The sequence below is a fragment of the Phascolarctos cinereus genome, unplaced genomic scaffold (genome assembly GCF_003287225.1).
Source record: "Phascolarctos cinereus isolate Bilbo 61053 unplaced genomic scaffold, phaCin_HiC Scaffold_4;HRSCAF=312, whole genome shotgun sequence".
Lineage (NCBI taxonomy): Eukaryota > Metazoa > Chordata > Mammalia > Diprotodontia > Phascolarctidae > Phascolarctos > Phascolarctos cinereus.
In genome coordinates, this window is record NW_027555847.1 from 552,876,813 (window position 1) to 552,891,467 (window position 14,655).

Below are 14,655 nucleotides of genomic sequence, written 5' to 3' on the forward strand. Positions count from 1 at the left end.
GAACTGTGCTAAGTGATTTACAATTATTGATCCTCACAACAGCCCTCAGGGGTAGGTGCTATTATTATTCCCATTTTACAAATGAGGCAGACAGAGGTTAAGTGACAGGATCACACCACTAATTAGTGTCTGAGGCTAGATTAATATAGGGAGGATGTGTGTGTATGCTTATATTTTGTATTTGTTTTTAGGGTATACCTTATGGAGCATTTGGGCTCAAATTGAGAACACCAGGAAAACAAGTACCACAGAGTAGTAGAAAAAAATTTTTTATTGAATGGGGATAAACTCATATTGCCCACAGCAGGGAGAGGCTGCAGCGAACAGCCTATAAAACAGTTACGTGTAGAAAACCTTTTGCATCACTGGTGCCATCTGGACCGAAGCTTCAAATAGCCACATTAAGGTAATTGGTCTCCCTTATTCAGACTGCCTGTAGTTTACAACCTAGAGAATCCGTTAGTTCACCAAACAATTATAGATAATATTGATAAGGAGGCTTTGCTGGCCAGCAGGTTTCAAGCCAGGTTACTACCTGGCTGATCAGGTAGTGATAGTTCTGTTGGCTGACTGGCTTCAGACAGCACTTAACAGAACAGTACAAACCAGGAGGGTCCCTCTGTTCACCTTGTCTTTCCTTATAAAGTCTTCTGGAAATCCCTTGTCTTTTGCAGTTGTCTCTCTGAGAAAAAAGATTCTGAATGGGTTTTTCAGTTACCTGGCATAGGCTCCTGGAATGGACATTTACATATGCAAAGACTTTCTGACAAGTTGGAGAATTTTTGTAGGAAATTGGTTTTCAGGCACATCAGTGATTTTGCAGACCAGTCTCTCTTCCTTCAGGTGTGCCTGTCATCTGTCTCTCATCCTAGCAGGGACCTGGGACATAGAAAGATAACGTAGTGAGAGGGAAACAAATGGGGAAGTCTCCCTGAGAGAAGTATTGCAGTGTTCATTCCTCTGCCCCAGCCCCAAGCCCACTGGGAGTTCTCAGAGCAAACCCCAGTAAAGACAGAAAGGCAACTCGTGGCTGAGGATCCTCTGAGAGGGCTGCTTCAGTTCTTTCCATTTCTCTTGAAACTGTAATTTGTGTGTGTGTGGGGGGGGTAGGAACACCAAGTCTCCACCCCCATCCCGTATGTGTGCTAGGCACATTACAGCCTGGATGCAGTCTTGGTATGGTTCTGTTGATCTGAGGATGATCTCTGAGAGGCCCCTTTCTTTTAACAGCCACCCCTCATCCTTTTCATTCAAGCACTATTCAGCTGCCCCAAGGACATTCTTGATTCCCCCTCAAAGCCTCAGTATCTTCCTATTACTCTGTACCCCTGGCCTCTGTTAAGGGAAAGTGCTATCATTTAGGTGACTGGGTGAAATAAGTAGGACCCCCTGTCAATCTCCATCTGCCTTTAGCTCTGCCCAGTCTCTGATTCCCTGCCTGACTCCTGCACCACTGAGCCACTTTTGCTATTGGTTTGGAATGCCGAAGGTAGTGATAGGTTCTGTTCTTGTGATGTAGTAGGGGCATTCTTAACCTTGAAGGTCCACATCAGCCACGCTATGAAGATAAATGGTCTGTAGCCAGAAGTGGTCACTGTTTGATATCGCCTTCTTCTTTTATAGTTTATAGGGGACCTCCCTTTCCTGCTGTCTTCTTTTTACCTCAACACTGGGGCTCCGTCTTTGTGCCCCATGTGTATCCTGTGGAGGGATTAGGTCCAAATTGTGGCAACACCAAGGACAGAGAGAGCCACCACATGGTAGCAAAATGAGCTTCTATTAAATGGGAATGAGCTCAGATTTCCCAAAGTGAGAAGAATCCTCCAGCTAAGACCTTGAGAAAGAGCTGGCTGGAGAGGAATCTTACATGGAGGCTTTAGAAAAGCCTACTTAGGGCAGTCCATTTTATTCAGACCATTCTGGGTAAACAACATAGAAAGTCAGATCAATCTCCAGAAAGTTATTACAGATAAGAGGACCTTTGCTGGCTGGATTCAAGACTTGGTCACTACTTGACTGAGCAAGTATTGATAGCTCTGCTTATTGGGTTGATACAGTAGTTATCATTGTAGGTAAAGCCACGAAAGACTCTTGGTTCACCTTGGCTTCTGTAATTTCCTGTCACCTAAAGGGGGGTGGGATGGGGAAAATAAAGGTTGAAAGGACGTTTTCTGTTTTTGCTGCAGTAAGAGTGGAGAAGTATGTCACTAAATAATGAAGAGAGACCATGTATTCAATTAGTTGCTGAATTTCCACGTTTTCAAACCTGGTTGGTACCATCAACAGAGATGGGGAAGTTAGGAGGAGGAGGGGGAGCTGTTCTGTGTGGGAAGATGATGAGTTCAGCAAATATTTTGAAAAAGGCCACGAATTCTCTGAATAGCATTTTGCTGGTTTGACTGTGCTCATGAAAAAAAGGTGGTCAGAAACGTTGCAGTTGGGAAAGTAATTGGGTAGTGTGGGAAAATGGATTAGATCTCGTGGTATTTCACTAGACCTGCCCCGAGGCAGAGGATTCTCCGGTTAGGCAATCACACAGATGAGAGTGCAGTTAGTTCCCTGGAAACCATTGTTGGTGTCTAAGTTTAGTCAAATGTTTATACATTTGCTAATTCTCTTTCTGGTTGAGTACTCTCCATATGAATCACTTCTGAAGTATTTAGATGGAATATTCAGGAAAAACATTGTAATTATGTAAAACAAATGGATAATTTCTGTTTCTTGTTTTAATTAATGGTGTCTGGAGTCTAATTTTCTAAGTTCAAAACTGAGATAATTTTTTTTTCTTTAGGATTAAAGTAATCTTCCTTCTCAGGCCCAGGACATTATTTTATAGTTTCACCTTTTCTCTCATAAAATATACTGTATGATAGAGGAGGTCGTTGAAGATTTCTAAGAGAAGTGATTTATTTTGCATAATTTAACTGTTTTGAGATGTAAAGCTTAAAGCAGTACAACATCTGCTTCTAAGCTAAATTAATCTAAAAGGAAATAAAACTGAATTTAAATGTTGCTTAAATGATATTCATCTATCAATCTGAGAGAAAGTCTGAAGAATATTTGATCAAAGTGATATTTGGTAGCAATCAAGTGCCTAATGTGGAAAGGCCTTTTTTTGCATTCTTTATGGGGGTAACAGTTGAACTTCTGCATAGGGATATTTGTCATTCTCTTGGTGGGGGAATCTTAGGATATTTGTAATTCAGAGTCAGATTTGTAAGTTTGCTGGCTAAAGCAAACAATTAATTTCATGGTGAGCTTAAATTTTATCTTGACATCAAATAGTAAATCCTTTTGGTAGGGGTAGAAAAGAAACTTTCACTGGTCTTTAGTAGCTGAAAAAACAAAAGCTTCTGTATTCCCCATTCCCCTTGGTATAATGAGGCACAGTTTATGTCCAGTCTTCCATATTCACCTGAAGTGGGTGCCAAATTAGGGAGAAGGGGAAAGGGCTGATTCTGAGATCCCATCTACTCTAAAAAAACTAAGACATTTGTGTAATGAAGGAATTTAATCTTAACTTTTGTTTTTCCAGGTGAATTTTGTGGCATGCCAACTCTTTGCTTTACTTGCTGCTTTTTGGTTTCGCATCTACCTGAGTCCTGAGAAGGCAAGCTCTGTGGTCCGCCATGCCTTCGCCGCCATTTTTGGAATCTATTTTGTCATCTTTTGCTTTGGATGGTGAGTATCATACCTCATCAATACCATTACTTACCATTTGCATATCATTATCTATCTGCCACTATGCTGTCTGAAATTCCATTTACTTACCGTGCTAGTCTGACAGTTGCTTTAGCCTGAGAGTTCTTTCAAAAGCAGCATTAAAATTTTCTTCCATAGAGACAAGTTATGAACAAGCAAAAAAAAAAAGGGTTTTTTTCTTTTTTCACAGAAACGTTTAGTATCTGCCAACCATGTTTGTGTATTTCTTGCATTAGTGCTATTAGAGAAAATGTGGCTAATCTTTCTATTTAGGCAGCTTACCTAGAGCCAAGACTGCAAGTGATATAGGTCCCAGGAAAACACAGTGCCATCTCTTTAACAGAAAAGGCTCTGTTTACCTGGTGTTCTTTCTTTGCCTGTTTTATGGGGGCATTCAGTCTTTTCTTGTAGTTGTCTCATGTTTAATCTTTGCTTTCCTCCTTTACTAAGCTCAAGGCACGATCTAGTCTTAAACCCTTTCTTGTCTCTTGACTCTTTCTTGTCATTGCTTAACTGCAGCAAAGTATATCCTTCTCGTATTATGGGAGGAGATTTGCTATATATCTTGCTTTAAGGAGGCTGATTGATAGTAAGGAAGTTTTTTGTAGGGTTGAACACCTTCTACCCAGGTGGGCAGGTAAAGTCTTATTTGGCAGAACTCCTAGGAATGGGAATCTAGGGGACTAGGTCTTACGATCATTCTACTTCTGAGAATTTTATGTCACTCCGGAGTATGGACTGTGGGGTAGGCAGACCAGAGGTGGAATGTGATATGTAATTTATTCTCCTCTCAGAATACATATGGCATAAGAAAACTGATCTCAATTTAGTTCAGTTCAACAGATACTTATGAAGCCCCTGCTATGTGCAAGGTCCTGTGTTTGGTGATATACAGACAAAAACATGATAGTTCCTGTCCTTGAGTAGCTTACGTTCTCCTCTCTAGAACAGCACAAGGAAAAGGCGCCCTGAAATCCAGTCTTGATTACCTATTAACTTAGAATGCTTTACTCATTATTAAGGTATTCTTCTCTTCCAGACTATTAATTCTATATAAAACAATGGTGTGAGTCTTTATGGATTTTGGTTATTACAATGGATCATTGGAACTTTAATTATTAGACTTTACAAATAATATCATCAAGTCCTTGAGCCACTTTAGAATCCAACCTCTTTTACTCATAGAATGATTAGTAGTTGATTTTTTATTTTCCTTTGAAATAAATGCAGACCCATTCAAAAGAAATTTTAGCTGATTTGGGGGTGGAGCAATGGATAAATGATAGACTTGCTATCACTAAATTTTACAAGTTTCAAAGGTGTTAGATGACTGTTTTTTTTCCTTTATGTTTTAAGGTATTCCATACACCTCTTTGTGTTGGTGTTAATGTGTTATGGAGTCCTCATTACTGCAAGTACGGGCAACATTCACAGGTGAGACTGTGTTGATAAAAAGGGACAAATTGTGATTCTCTTGGAGTTTTACAATACTCTCTCCAGGGTGCTGGGGCCTCCTTTTCCATCTCTAAGAGGGATCAGTGTCAGCCAAGTTTATTCACTTGTTTTTTCTCATTATGATCTGGTGAAGTACTTTCCTTCTCTTAACTATTGCGCAGGTTTAAGACCACATTTACTTGGGCAGATTCATTACCATCAACAAATTTTATTCATTGAAAGATACAAATTTTTCATTGCCAAATCTGTAGAAAGTACTATGCTAGGTACAGAGGATATAAATAACATGGTCTGTGCCCTCGAGGGCACTAGATTTGAATGTTTGCTCATGTAGAACATTGTGTTGTTAGGGGTTGATGGTGTAATGCAGTATAATAAGACGCGGTCTTAGCTCTGACAGTATTTAAAGTTAGTTTGGGGAAAAGGACATATAGAGATAAAATAATATAGCATATGAATAGTATTGATAGTAAATGCTATAGGATTTCAGAGGAGAGCGTAATCACAGAAAGCTGGGGTGATTTGAGAAGACTTCCTGGCAAGTGTGGCACTTGAACATTCTCTTGAAGTAGCATAGAGTTTAGAGGAGGACATACTTGGCATGGGAAATGGCTTAAACAAAAATAGAGAGTCTGGAATTTATGAAGGTGGAATTTTTTTTTTTGCTGGATAGTACATAGACTGGTTTGTCTTGAGTAAAAGGTTAATGTAGGGGTGTAGTACAGGTTAAGGTTGGGGAGGTAGGTAGGGGATTGACTGTGGAGAGTTCTGAGTGCCCTGTGGAAGGGGTTTGGATTCTAATGTATTCTAGAAGAATTGAAGAACCACTGGCATTTCTTAAGCAAGAGTGAGCAAAGTAGTATTTCCAGAATGTGGTCCTGGCCATGTTCATATTCTTAAATATAGGATGGATTGGAAAGGGAAGAAACTACAGTCAAAATGACCAGTTAAGAGCAGACCAATGTTTTATTGATGAGAAAATCATTGGTTTTAGAAGAGTAGTAGAAATCAGTTGGAAATCAGATTATAGCAGTTTGAGATTGATTGAGTTATAAAAAAATAGATATGGGGCAGTTAGGTGGCCCAGTGGATAGAGCACTGGCCCTGGAGTCAGGAGGAGCTAATTTCAGATTTGGCCTCAGACACTTACTAGCTGTGTGACCCTGGACAAGTCATTTAACCCCAACTGCCTCCAAAAAAAAAAGAAAAAATGGATACACATATTTCTTGCCTCATCAGTGTGTGGCAGAGGGTGAGGAGGGAGGGAAAGAAATTAGAACTGAAATAAAAAAGATCTAATGACTTTTTTCCATTTTTCATCTTCAGTCTTCATAGCATTTGATACTACTGACTGGCCCTTCCTACTTTCTCCTCTCTTGGCTTCAGTGACACCACATTTTCCTGGTGCTTTATCTACCTTTTAATAGCTTCTTCTCTGCCTCTGTCACTAATACTTTATCTCCTTCAGGTCCCTCCATGTTATCTCTCCTGTGGTTCTGTCCTTAGCCCTCTTTATTTTTTTCCCTCTTTTTATATTCTGTGGCATAGAAAGTCCTTATCAGTCCGTAGCTATACTCTCTACTTTCTTTTAGGAGGCAGCATTGTGTAAGTGGGTAGAGAACTGCACTTGGAGTCAATTCAAGTCCAATTTCTGTGACTCTGCGCAAATCACTGGACCTCTTGGTGCACAGGGCAAATATTGAAAACTATAAACTTGTATCTATTTGTATTTATTCACTTTATGTTTATGCTGAATATACTTTATATATATCCTAGTTGCCTTCCCCCATTAGAAGGTGAACTCCTTTGTGGTAGGAATTGTTCCTTTCTTTGTATTTATATCTCCAGTGTCTAGCACAGTGCTTGCACATAGTAGGTGCTTGATAGATACTTGTTGATTGATTGAAAAATTGTAGAGCAGGTGCCTTTCTGCATTGGTAGAGGGTCTTACTCCCTTGGAGCTCCCTACACTGATGAAATCATAAATTTTTTGGGGAAAAACTACATCAATTATCACAGATTAGCAGATGAATCCTAAATCTGTTCAGGTCCTCGTCTCCAACCATTTATGGGAAATCTCTATCTGAATGCTCTCCTGCCACTTCCAACTTACCGCTATTATTATTTTTTTTATTATTGTTACTTTACTATTATTATTTTCCCCCCTAAAATTTCACCTCCTTCGAATGTTACTGTTTCTCTCATTGCCGTGCCATTCATGATGTCTGCCACCTTGGTGTTATCGTTGACTCTTCCTTTGCCTTCATTGCTCATACCTGAATGACCAAGTCCTGATGGTTCCAATCTCTGCAATATCTCTCTCATCCCTTCCCTCCTCCTCTCTTCTGCCAGTGCCCTTGTAAGGCCTTCATTAGTACCTCTCTGAAATGTGCAGTAGGTTTTCAGTCTTCCACTCTTTATTTCCTTTGAGATATGCATGGATCTGCTTCAGTGACCTCCTAATTATCTTTCTGCCTTGTCTCACACCTTTCTAATCTATCCTCTTTACAACTAACAAAATGGTTTTCCTAAAGTCTAGGTCTAACCATGTCAGTTGCCTACAAAGTAAATCCCATCAACTTATTACTTATAAGAGCAAACATAAACTCCTCTGTATGCCATTTAAAGCCTTTTACAACCTTACCCAGCCAACCTTTCAAGATTTAACAAGAATCTTTTAGATAGCATCTACTATATGCCAGGCATGGTATTAAGTGCCTTACAAATATTATCTTATTTGATCCTCACATAAACCCTGGGCGGAAGATGTTATAATCCTTTTGGTATAGCTGAGGAAACTGAGACAGACAAAGGTTAAGGAACTTGCCCAAGGTCACAAGCTTGAAAGTATCTAAGACTGGATAAGAATTAGGTTTTTCTGACTCCAGGCCTAGCCCCCTATTTACTGTGCCACCTAGCTAATTTATTCTATACATATATAATATTTTATTATAATTATGTATTTATATTTAATGTATTAAAATACAACATATATTTATATAATTACATATAATTATGAATATAATTATAATATATCAACATACATACATACATATATATATATAATTATTATACTTCATTCCTCTTCTTCTGTGGTCTAGTTATTTTTATTTCACTTTTGTCTTTCTAATCCCGTGGTCTCATGCAAAGAATGCCTGGTACTTCACAGGTACTTAATAAATGTTTGTTGATTGGCTGGTCACTCATTCCTCTGCTTAGAAAACTTCAGTGGCTCCTTATTATTGCCTCATCAGTAAAGTTAAAACTCTTTTGCCTTCCATTCAAGTCTTGCCACAATATTTCTCTATCCTACCTTTCCATCTTTATCTACTATTATTTCCTTTTTTGCAGTCTATACTTTAGCCAGACTGGGCTGTCTTTATCCTCCCCTTCCCCAAATTCATTGCCCATTCCTGACTCCGTGTCTTGGTCTAACTTTTCCTTTTCAATCAGCAAGCATTTGTTAAGTCCCTACTATGTGCCAGGTGCTCTGCTAGTTGCTGGCATGCTTACCTTACACCCTTCTTATGCCTAAGTTATCCTCTTTACTTTTCTTTCCTTGCTAAATTTCTACCCATGCTTTAAAATACAGTCAAATTTGCCAACTCCATTCCTTCTTAATCTCTATTTGTCAATAATGACTTTTCCTCCTTGGATCTGACGTAGCACTTTGTACTACTCTAGTGCACTTATTATTTATTACTGCGTATTGCTTTTATCTATTATAGTACAATGTAGTGCATTATTACTGTATCTCTATGTGTGAATCCTATTCCCTCTTTTAGATTATAAGCTTCAGAAAGGATGAGACCATGTCTTGTCTAAGATTTTTATCTCTCCCAGAGCCCAACACAACGCTCTGCATTCAGAAAACATTTTAGTGAACAAATATAGATTTGTTTTGAGATGAGAACAATTTACATGAGGGAGATTTCTCTAGATTTTCCTTTTTAAAAAATAATACTTATGGAGAGTCTCATTGTATATACTTTTTCAGATGACTTCAAAGTTCTCCAATATCTCATCATGCTGTGTTGAGGACCAAGGTTTCTCAAAGACAATATTTGGTGTATGTGGGGCAGCTATGTGATAAAGTGGATAGAACACCAGGCCTGGAATCAGGAAGATCTGAGCTCAATTTTGGCATCAGACTTGCATTAGCTGTGTGACCCTAGTCAAGTCATTTAAACTATTTGCCTCAGTGTCCCCATTTGTTAAATGAGGATAATAATGGTATCTCCCTCCCAGGGTTGTTACCAGGATCCAATGAGATAATAATTGTAAAGCACTTAACAGGCTTAACAAGCCCTCTGGGGCCTCAAGTGCGGCCCCTTTGACTGCATCCAAACTTCACAGAACAAATACCCTTTTGTTCTGTGAAACCTGGACTCAGTCAAATGGCCACACCCAAGGACCTAGAAGCCCACATGTGGCATTGAGGCTGCAGGTTCCCCACCCCTGATACATTACCTGCTAGGAAGTGCTATGTTAACTATTATTATTGAAATAACAGATATAATCATATAATATGTCATAAACTCTGATAGGTCCTACTAAGCTAGAAAAGGCTTTTGTGAGCAAATCCAACAGTGAACAGAGTATTTTCCTTACCCTTAGGACCAGCCTATGCTTGTCACTAAAAGGTTGGTCACCAGATACATGTTTCTGTCACAATGGAGAGGTTGCAATCTGCAACAGTGGAAGGAGTATTCATACCAAAAAAACACAGGTATTAAAAAAAATCAAAGTATTAGATGTCACTGTTATTTATTTATGTATTTTTATTTCCAGGAAAAAGAAACCATCAAGTTTTAGCTTGGAGGTAGCAAGGAGTTATAGTAGATAGAGTGCTGGAACCTGGGTTCAAATCTAGGCTCATACACTTAGTAAATCTGTGATCCTGGGCACATCATTTAATCTCTTTCTGTCTCGGTTTCCTCATTTATAAAATGGGGATAGTAATAACACTTACCTCACAGGTTTCCAAGGAGGATAAAATGAGATAATATTTGTAAAGAGCTTTGAAAACCTTAAAGTACTTTATAAATGCTAGTTATTACCATTCTAGTCATTACAAGATTTATTATGTTGAAATTCCTAGACTAACTTTAGATTGTTTTTGTTTCAGTCATGACTGACTTCATGACCCCATTTTGGGTTTTCTTGGCAAAGATACTGGAGTGGTTAGCCATTTCCTTCTCCTGCTCATTTTACAGAGGAAGAAACTGAGGCAAGCAGGGTTGAGTGACTTGCTCAGGGTCACAGAGCTAGTAAGATCTGGATTTGAGCTCAGGTCTTCCTGACTCCAGGCCCTGTGCTCTATCCCCTGCGCTACCGTGCCACCTAGCAAACCCTTTAGATTACTTCTATCTTTAAGTATTCATTGTTTTAAAAAATAGGTTGAGAGACAATAAAACTATAGTTACCCATCTCTCCTTTTTTCTTAAATATTTTATCTAAAAGTAAATATCATAATTCAGCTTTGAGGAGATTTTTTTTGGGGGGTGAGGCAATTGGGGTTGAGTGACTTGCCCAGGGTCACACAGCTAGTAAGTATCAAGTGTCTGGTCTGATACTGGATTTGAACTCAGATCCTCCTGACTCCAGGCCTGGTGCTCTATTCACTGCGCTCAAGGAGATTTTTGATGAAAAAAATTGGCATAATTCTTCACCCCTTAATAGGCTTGGAAATTAAATTTTTTCGGTTTATAACCTCACAGTCTCTTGCAATAAATTTCTTATCAGTTGTAGAACAAATATTTTTAGGTCCTTTTTGATATTATAGACACTCAGTGTTCAGTCCAGGCAGGCTGTGAAGAGCAATAATCAAATAATCTATGTTCCAAGTATACTCCTTGCAAGGAATTTTATTATTTGTTCCAGACGGGCGATTAGGTAATTCATCTCTCTCTCCCTTGGAAAGCATAGCTATATATTGGAAATGCTACACATGATAATGCAAAGTGTTTGCAACCTATTTTCAAAGTTTGGCTTCCCTAGTATTGACTTTGGATGTAGCTGAAAACTGAACCAATAATTCTCTGCATCTGTACAGCACATTTCCAATTACTTTATACATGGTAATTTGTCCATTAGCCCAACACCCCTGGGATCCTGGTGGGGTGAGTGGCATGTGATAGATGAAAGACTGCTAAGATAATAGAGAGCTAGTCACCGACTTGTCTAGGTCCATTGTATTGATCAGCATCCAAGAATGGGGTCCCTGATGCTGATGAATCTTAGAACTTTGCAGACTTACTGTGGCTGTTTTTGCTTTACCACATGGTAGTATCATGGTTACACAGGGACATGTCACGAGGCAAGAAAGCAAAGATGCCAAAGTAAGTTCTTTCTCTATTTGCTTATATTGTTGCCAGTCTTACAAAAGGGAGTCAATTAAAGTTCCAGATGGATAAACTAGGTGCAGAACTCAGCTAGCTTACAAGGTAATAAAATTCTAGTATCTCTGCCCAGTGTAGGTACCTGAATTGAGGAGAACACATGAATCTCACACAATAAGCCAACAGTGTCCATTAAGCACTTGCTTTGTGCCGGGCACTGTGCTAAGCATGAGGAATAGATACCAAGACAAAGACGCAATCTCAGCCCTTAATCTTCTCTTTATGTAGCTGAATCACTTGGGTGGTGGTGGGGTGTGTGAGGGAATAAAGAATCAGCATTTGTTGTTAGGTGAATTGATTCAGTTTGCATGTATTATGTGTGTGTGTGTGTGTGTGTGTGTGTGTGTGTGTGTGTGTATGTAGATAGCATAGTGTCTGATACATAGTGGGTGTTTAATAAATGTTTATTGAATGAATAGAATGAATGTGCATATATGTGTATATACCTGTTTGGTGTGTATATGTACATATACATGTATATGTGTGTTTATGTATACATATATGTATATATGTTACTTTGCAATTTTTAAAGCACTATAGAAATGTTGGCTATTAGCTGTTCTTAAAGGAGTGAAAGTAGAAATAATATATACACAGAGAAGTAAATAATCCTGCCTTAATCATTGTTGGTCAGGAATTTCAGTGAGCTTCTTGGCCCTACCCTTCAATGATGGGATAGCTGGGAGAGAAAGGAAGTCTATCAACCTATTCAAACCAGGTGGAATAAAATGTAATTGAACCCATCTAGCTCAGAAGACTTGCTTTGAGGAACTAGGATACTTTGTCCAGGGAATCTGCTTATCATGTTATGTCCTCACACCTGGCACCGTTTTGAACTGTCAATATTGCAGAACACTTAAATTGAACTGACTTTAGCCTCCTGGCCATGGGAAAGTGGAGGCTAGGCAAAGGGTCAGGGCACAGGCTGAAGAGCTCTTGCCTAAGGGCCAAGAAAGGGCAGTAGAGAGAGTTGTATCAAATCACAGGAAGAAGTCAGATACCACATAGAGGGTGTCATGCGAGGTCAGGGGATCTGAACATTTCTGAGTGTGGCCTGCATCCCTTGGGTGGTCTGGGGAAGCCTATGGACCCCTTCTCAGAGTCATATTTTTAAATGTATTAAATAAAATGCATGGGATTACAAAGGAAATTATATTGAAATACAGTAGTAAAATTTAACATTAAAAAAAGTTTATAAACTTGAGATTAGGAGCCCAGCACTAGGTAGTTTTATAACTATACCCTGGATTCCTATCTTGAACTTTCGGAGTTTGGGGGTATATTTTTAGAAAGTAAATAGGACTAGAAAGTTATCATGTCTTACTCCATGCCTATCTCAGCCTTGTCTCTTGAGGAAGACTTCCTCAGTAGCTTCTTCCTTAATAATAAGTCCTCTTTCTGCCTACTCTCATTTTGGTGAATTGATCACATACTGCTGGCTGAATTTCTCTTATTACTAGTAATTTTATCTAGGTCAATCTGATCTTAATTAATTATTACTGTGATTTATTTTGGTCTAGACTTAGCAGGCATAGGAAACTTGGTCTACCAATATGATAGCTAACTCTTCTATACCTTATAATCTCAGAGAATTGGACAGAGAACTGAGAAGTTAAGTGACTTGCCCAGGGTCACTTAGTCAGTACATATATGTATGTATGTGTGTGCGCGTGCGTATGTATATGTATATATATGTGTGTGTGTGTGTGTGTGTATATATATATGTGTGTGTGTATATCTATATATCTGTCTATATCTATCTATCTATCTATCTATCTATCTATCTATCTATCTATCTATATCTATATATCAGGGATAGATCTTGAACCTAGGCTGGAAATTCTAAACCTTTTTTGTTTCACGGACCCCTTCAGCAGGCTGGAGGAGTATATGCTGTTTTTAAATGCATAAAATTCAGTACATAAAGTCACAAAAGAAATAATTTATATTGCAAAACTGTTATCAAAATATTTTTAAAAACAAGTTCATAGAACCCTGATTAAGAACTGTTATGTGCCATATTATGCCTCAATACTTTATTATTGTTTCATTGATACATTTCATTTTTACATCCTATTCATTTCTAAATATATCCCCCATTACCATCAAGCAATCCCTAGGTTAAAAAAAGACTTATAAAGTAAGAGGAAAAAAAAGCAATTCAACAAAATCAACACAATGGTCGTTTCTTATGGTACATAAAATATTCCACACCTATAGTCCTCTGTCTCGACAATGAAATTCTTTTTCTGGAGCCAAGTTTGGTCATAATAATTGTGCAGTACATATTGTTGTTTTTCAGTTGTTTGTTATGGAGACGGAAATCTCTTGGTCATATCATGTGTATCCAGAAGTGCCATCTGATGGACCCCTCATAGTATACAGGATGTCCTAAATGTCTTTTGAGCCATCTTGTTAGGATGATGCTATTGTTAATGATGATCATAACACTTGCTAATCTAATCTCTGGTGAACTGTATTTTTAGGTACTCCTTTGTGGTTGCAATGGGTTATCTCACAGTGTGCCATATAAGCCGGATATACATATTCAATTATGGGATTCTCACTACAGATTTTTCAGGGTGAGTACCTTCATGACCCTGGGTAATGACTGCTGAATTTGACTCCATCAACTATTTTTAGAGATTATTTTTATAGCCTGAAATATTTAACATTAAAGCAAGTAAAAAGAATTATTTGATTTTGGTAAGAGCACTCTGTTCATGAAGCCAACATGTAGGCCTGATTACTTACTATTCTGTGGCTGCAGACCCCTAGCTCTGTACACCTCTAGCTCTGGCCAGCCATCTCACTGTGGGGCAGAAGAAGAGCCTTGAAAGAGGGTGTGGATCTGTCTATCAGTGCAAAATTTTCACCACTTCTGGGGGAAAAATCCATAGCTCTAACCACATAACCCATTGATGGCAGATTATTTTCACATAGTAGACAGTGCATCATACAATTACAGAATTCTATAACTGGAAGGAGTATCAGAGGTTATCTTATCATAGAGAGGCAGTGGGAAAACTACTGGATTTGTAGTGTAAAAAGAACTAAGTTCAAATCCTGTTTTTAGAATTTACTAATCATCTGATCC

General features: G+C 38.5%; 1 protein-coding gene across 2 annotated transcripts in view; it reads left to right on the forward strand.

Annotated features, from left to right (window-relative positions):
* MBOAT1 (membrane bound glycerophospholipid O-acyltransferase 1) overlaps positions 1–14,655 on the forward strand; it is a 138,482-nt gene that overhangs the window by 52,936 nt on the left and 70,891 nt on the right. For both annotated transcript variants that reach the window (XR_002324607.2, XM_020986830.2), the window contains exons 2-4: positions 3,536–3,681; positions 5,059–5,136; positions 14,045–14,140. Coding sequence is in view for 1 of the 2 variants with exons in the window: in XM_020986830.2 (XP_020842489.1) it covers positions 3,536–3,681; positions 5,059–5,136; positions 14,045–14,140 (320 nt within the window). In the remaining variant the exon portion in view is untranslated. The remainder of the gene's footprint in view (positions 1–3,535; positions 3,682–5,058; positions 5,137–14,044; positions 14,141–14,655) is intronic.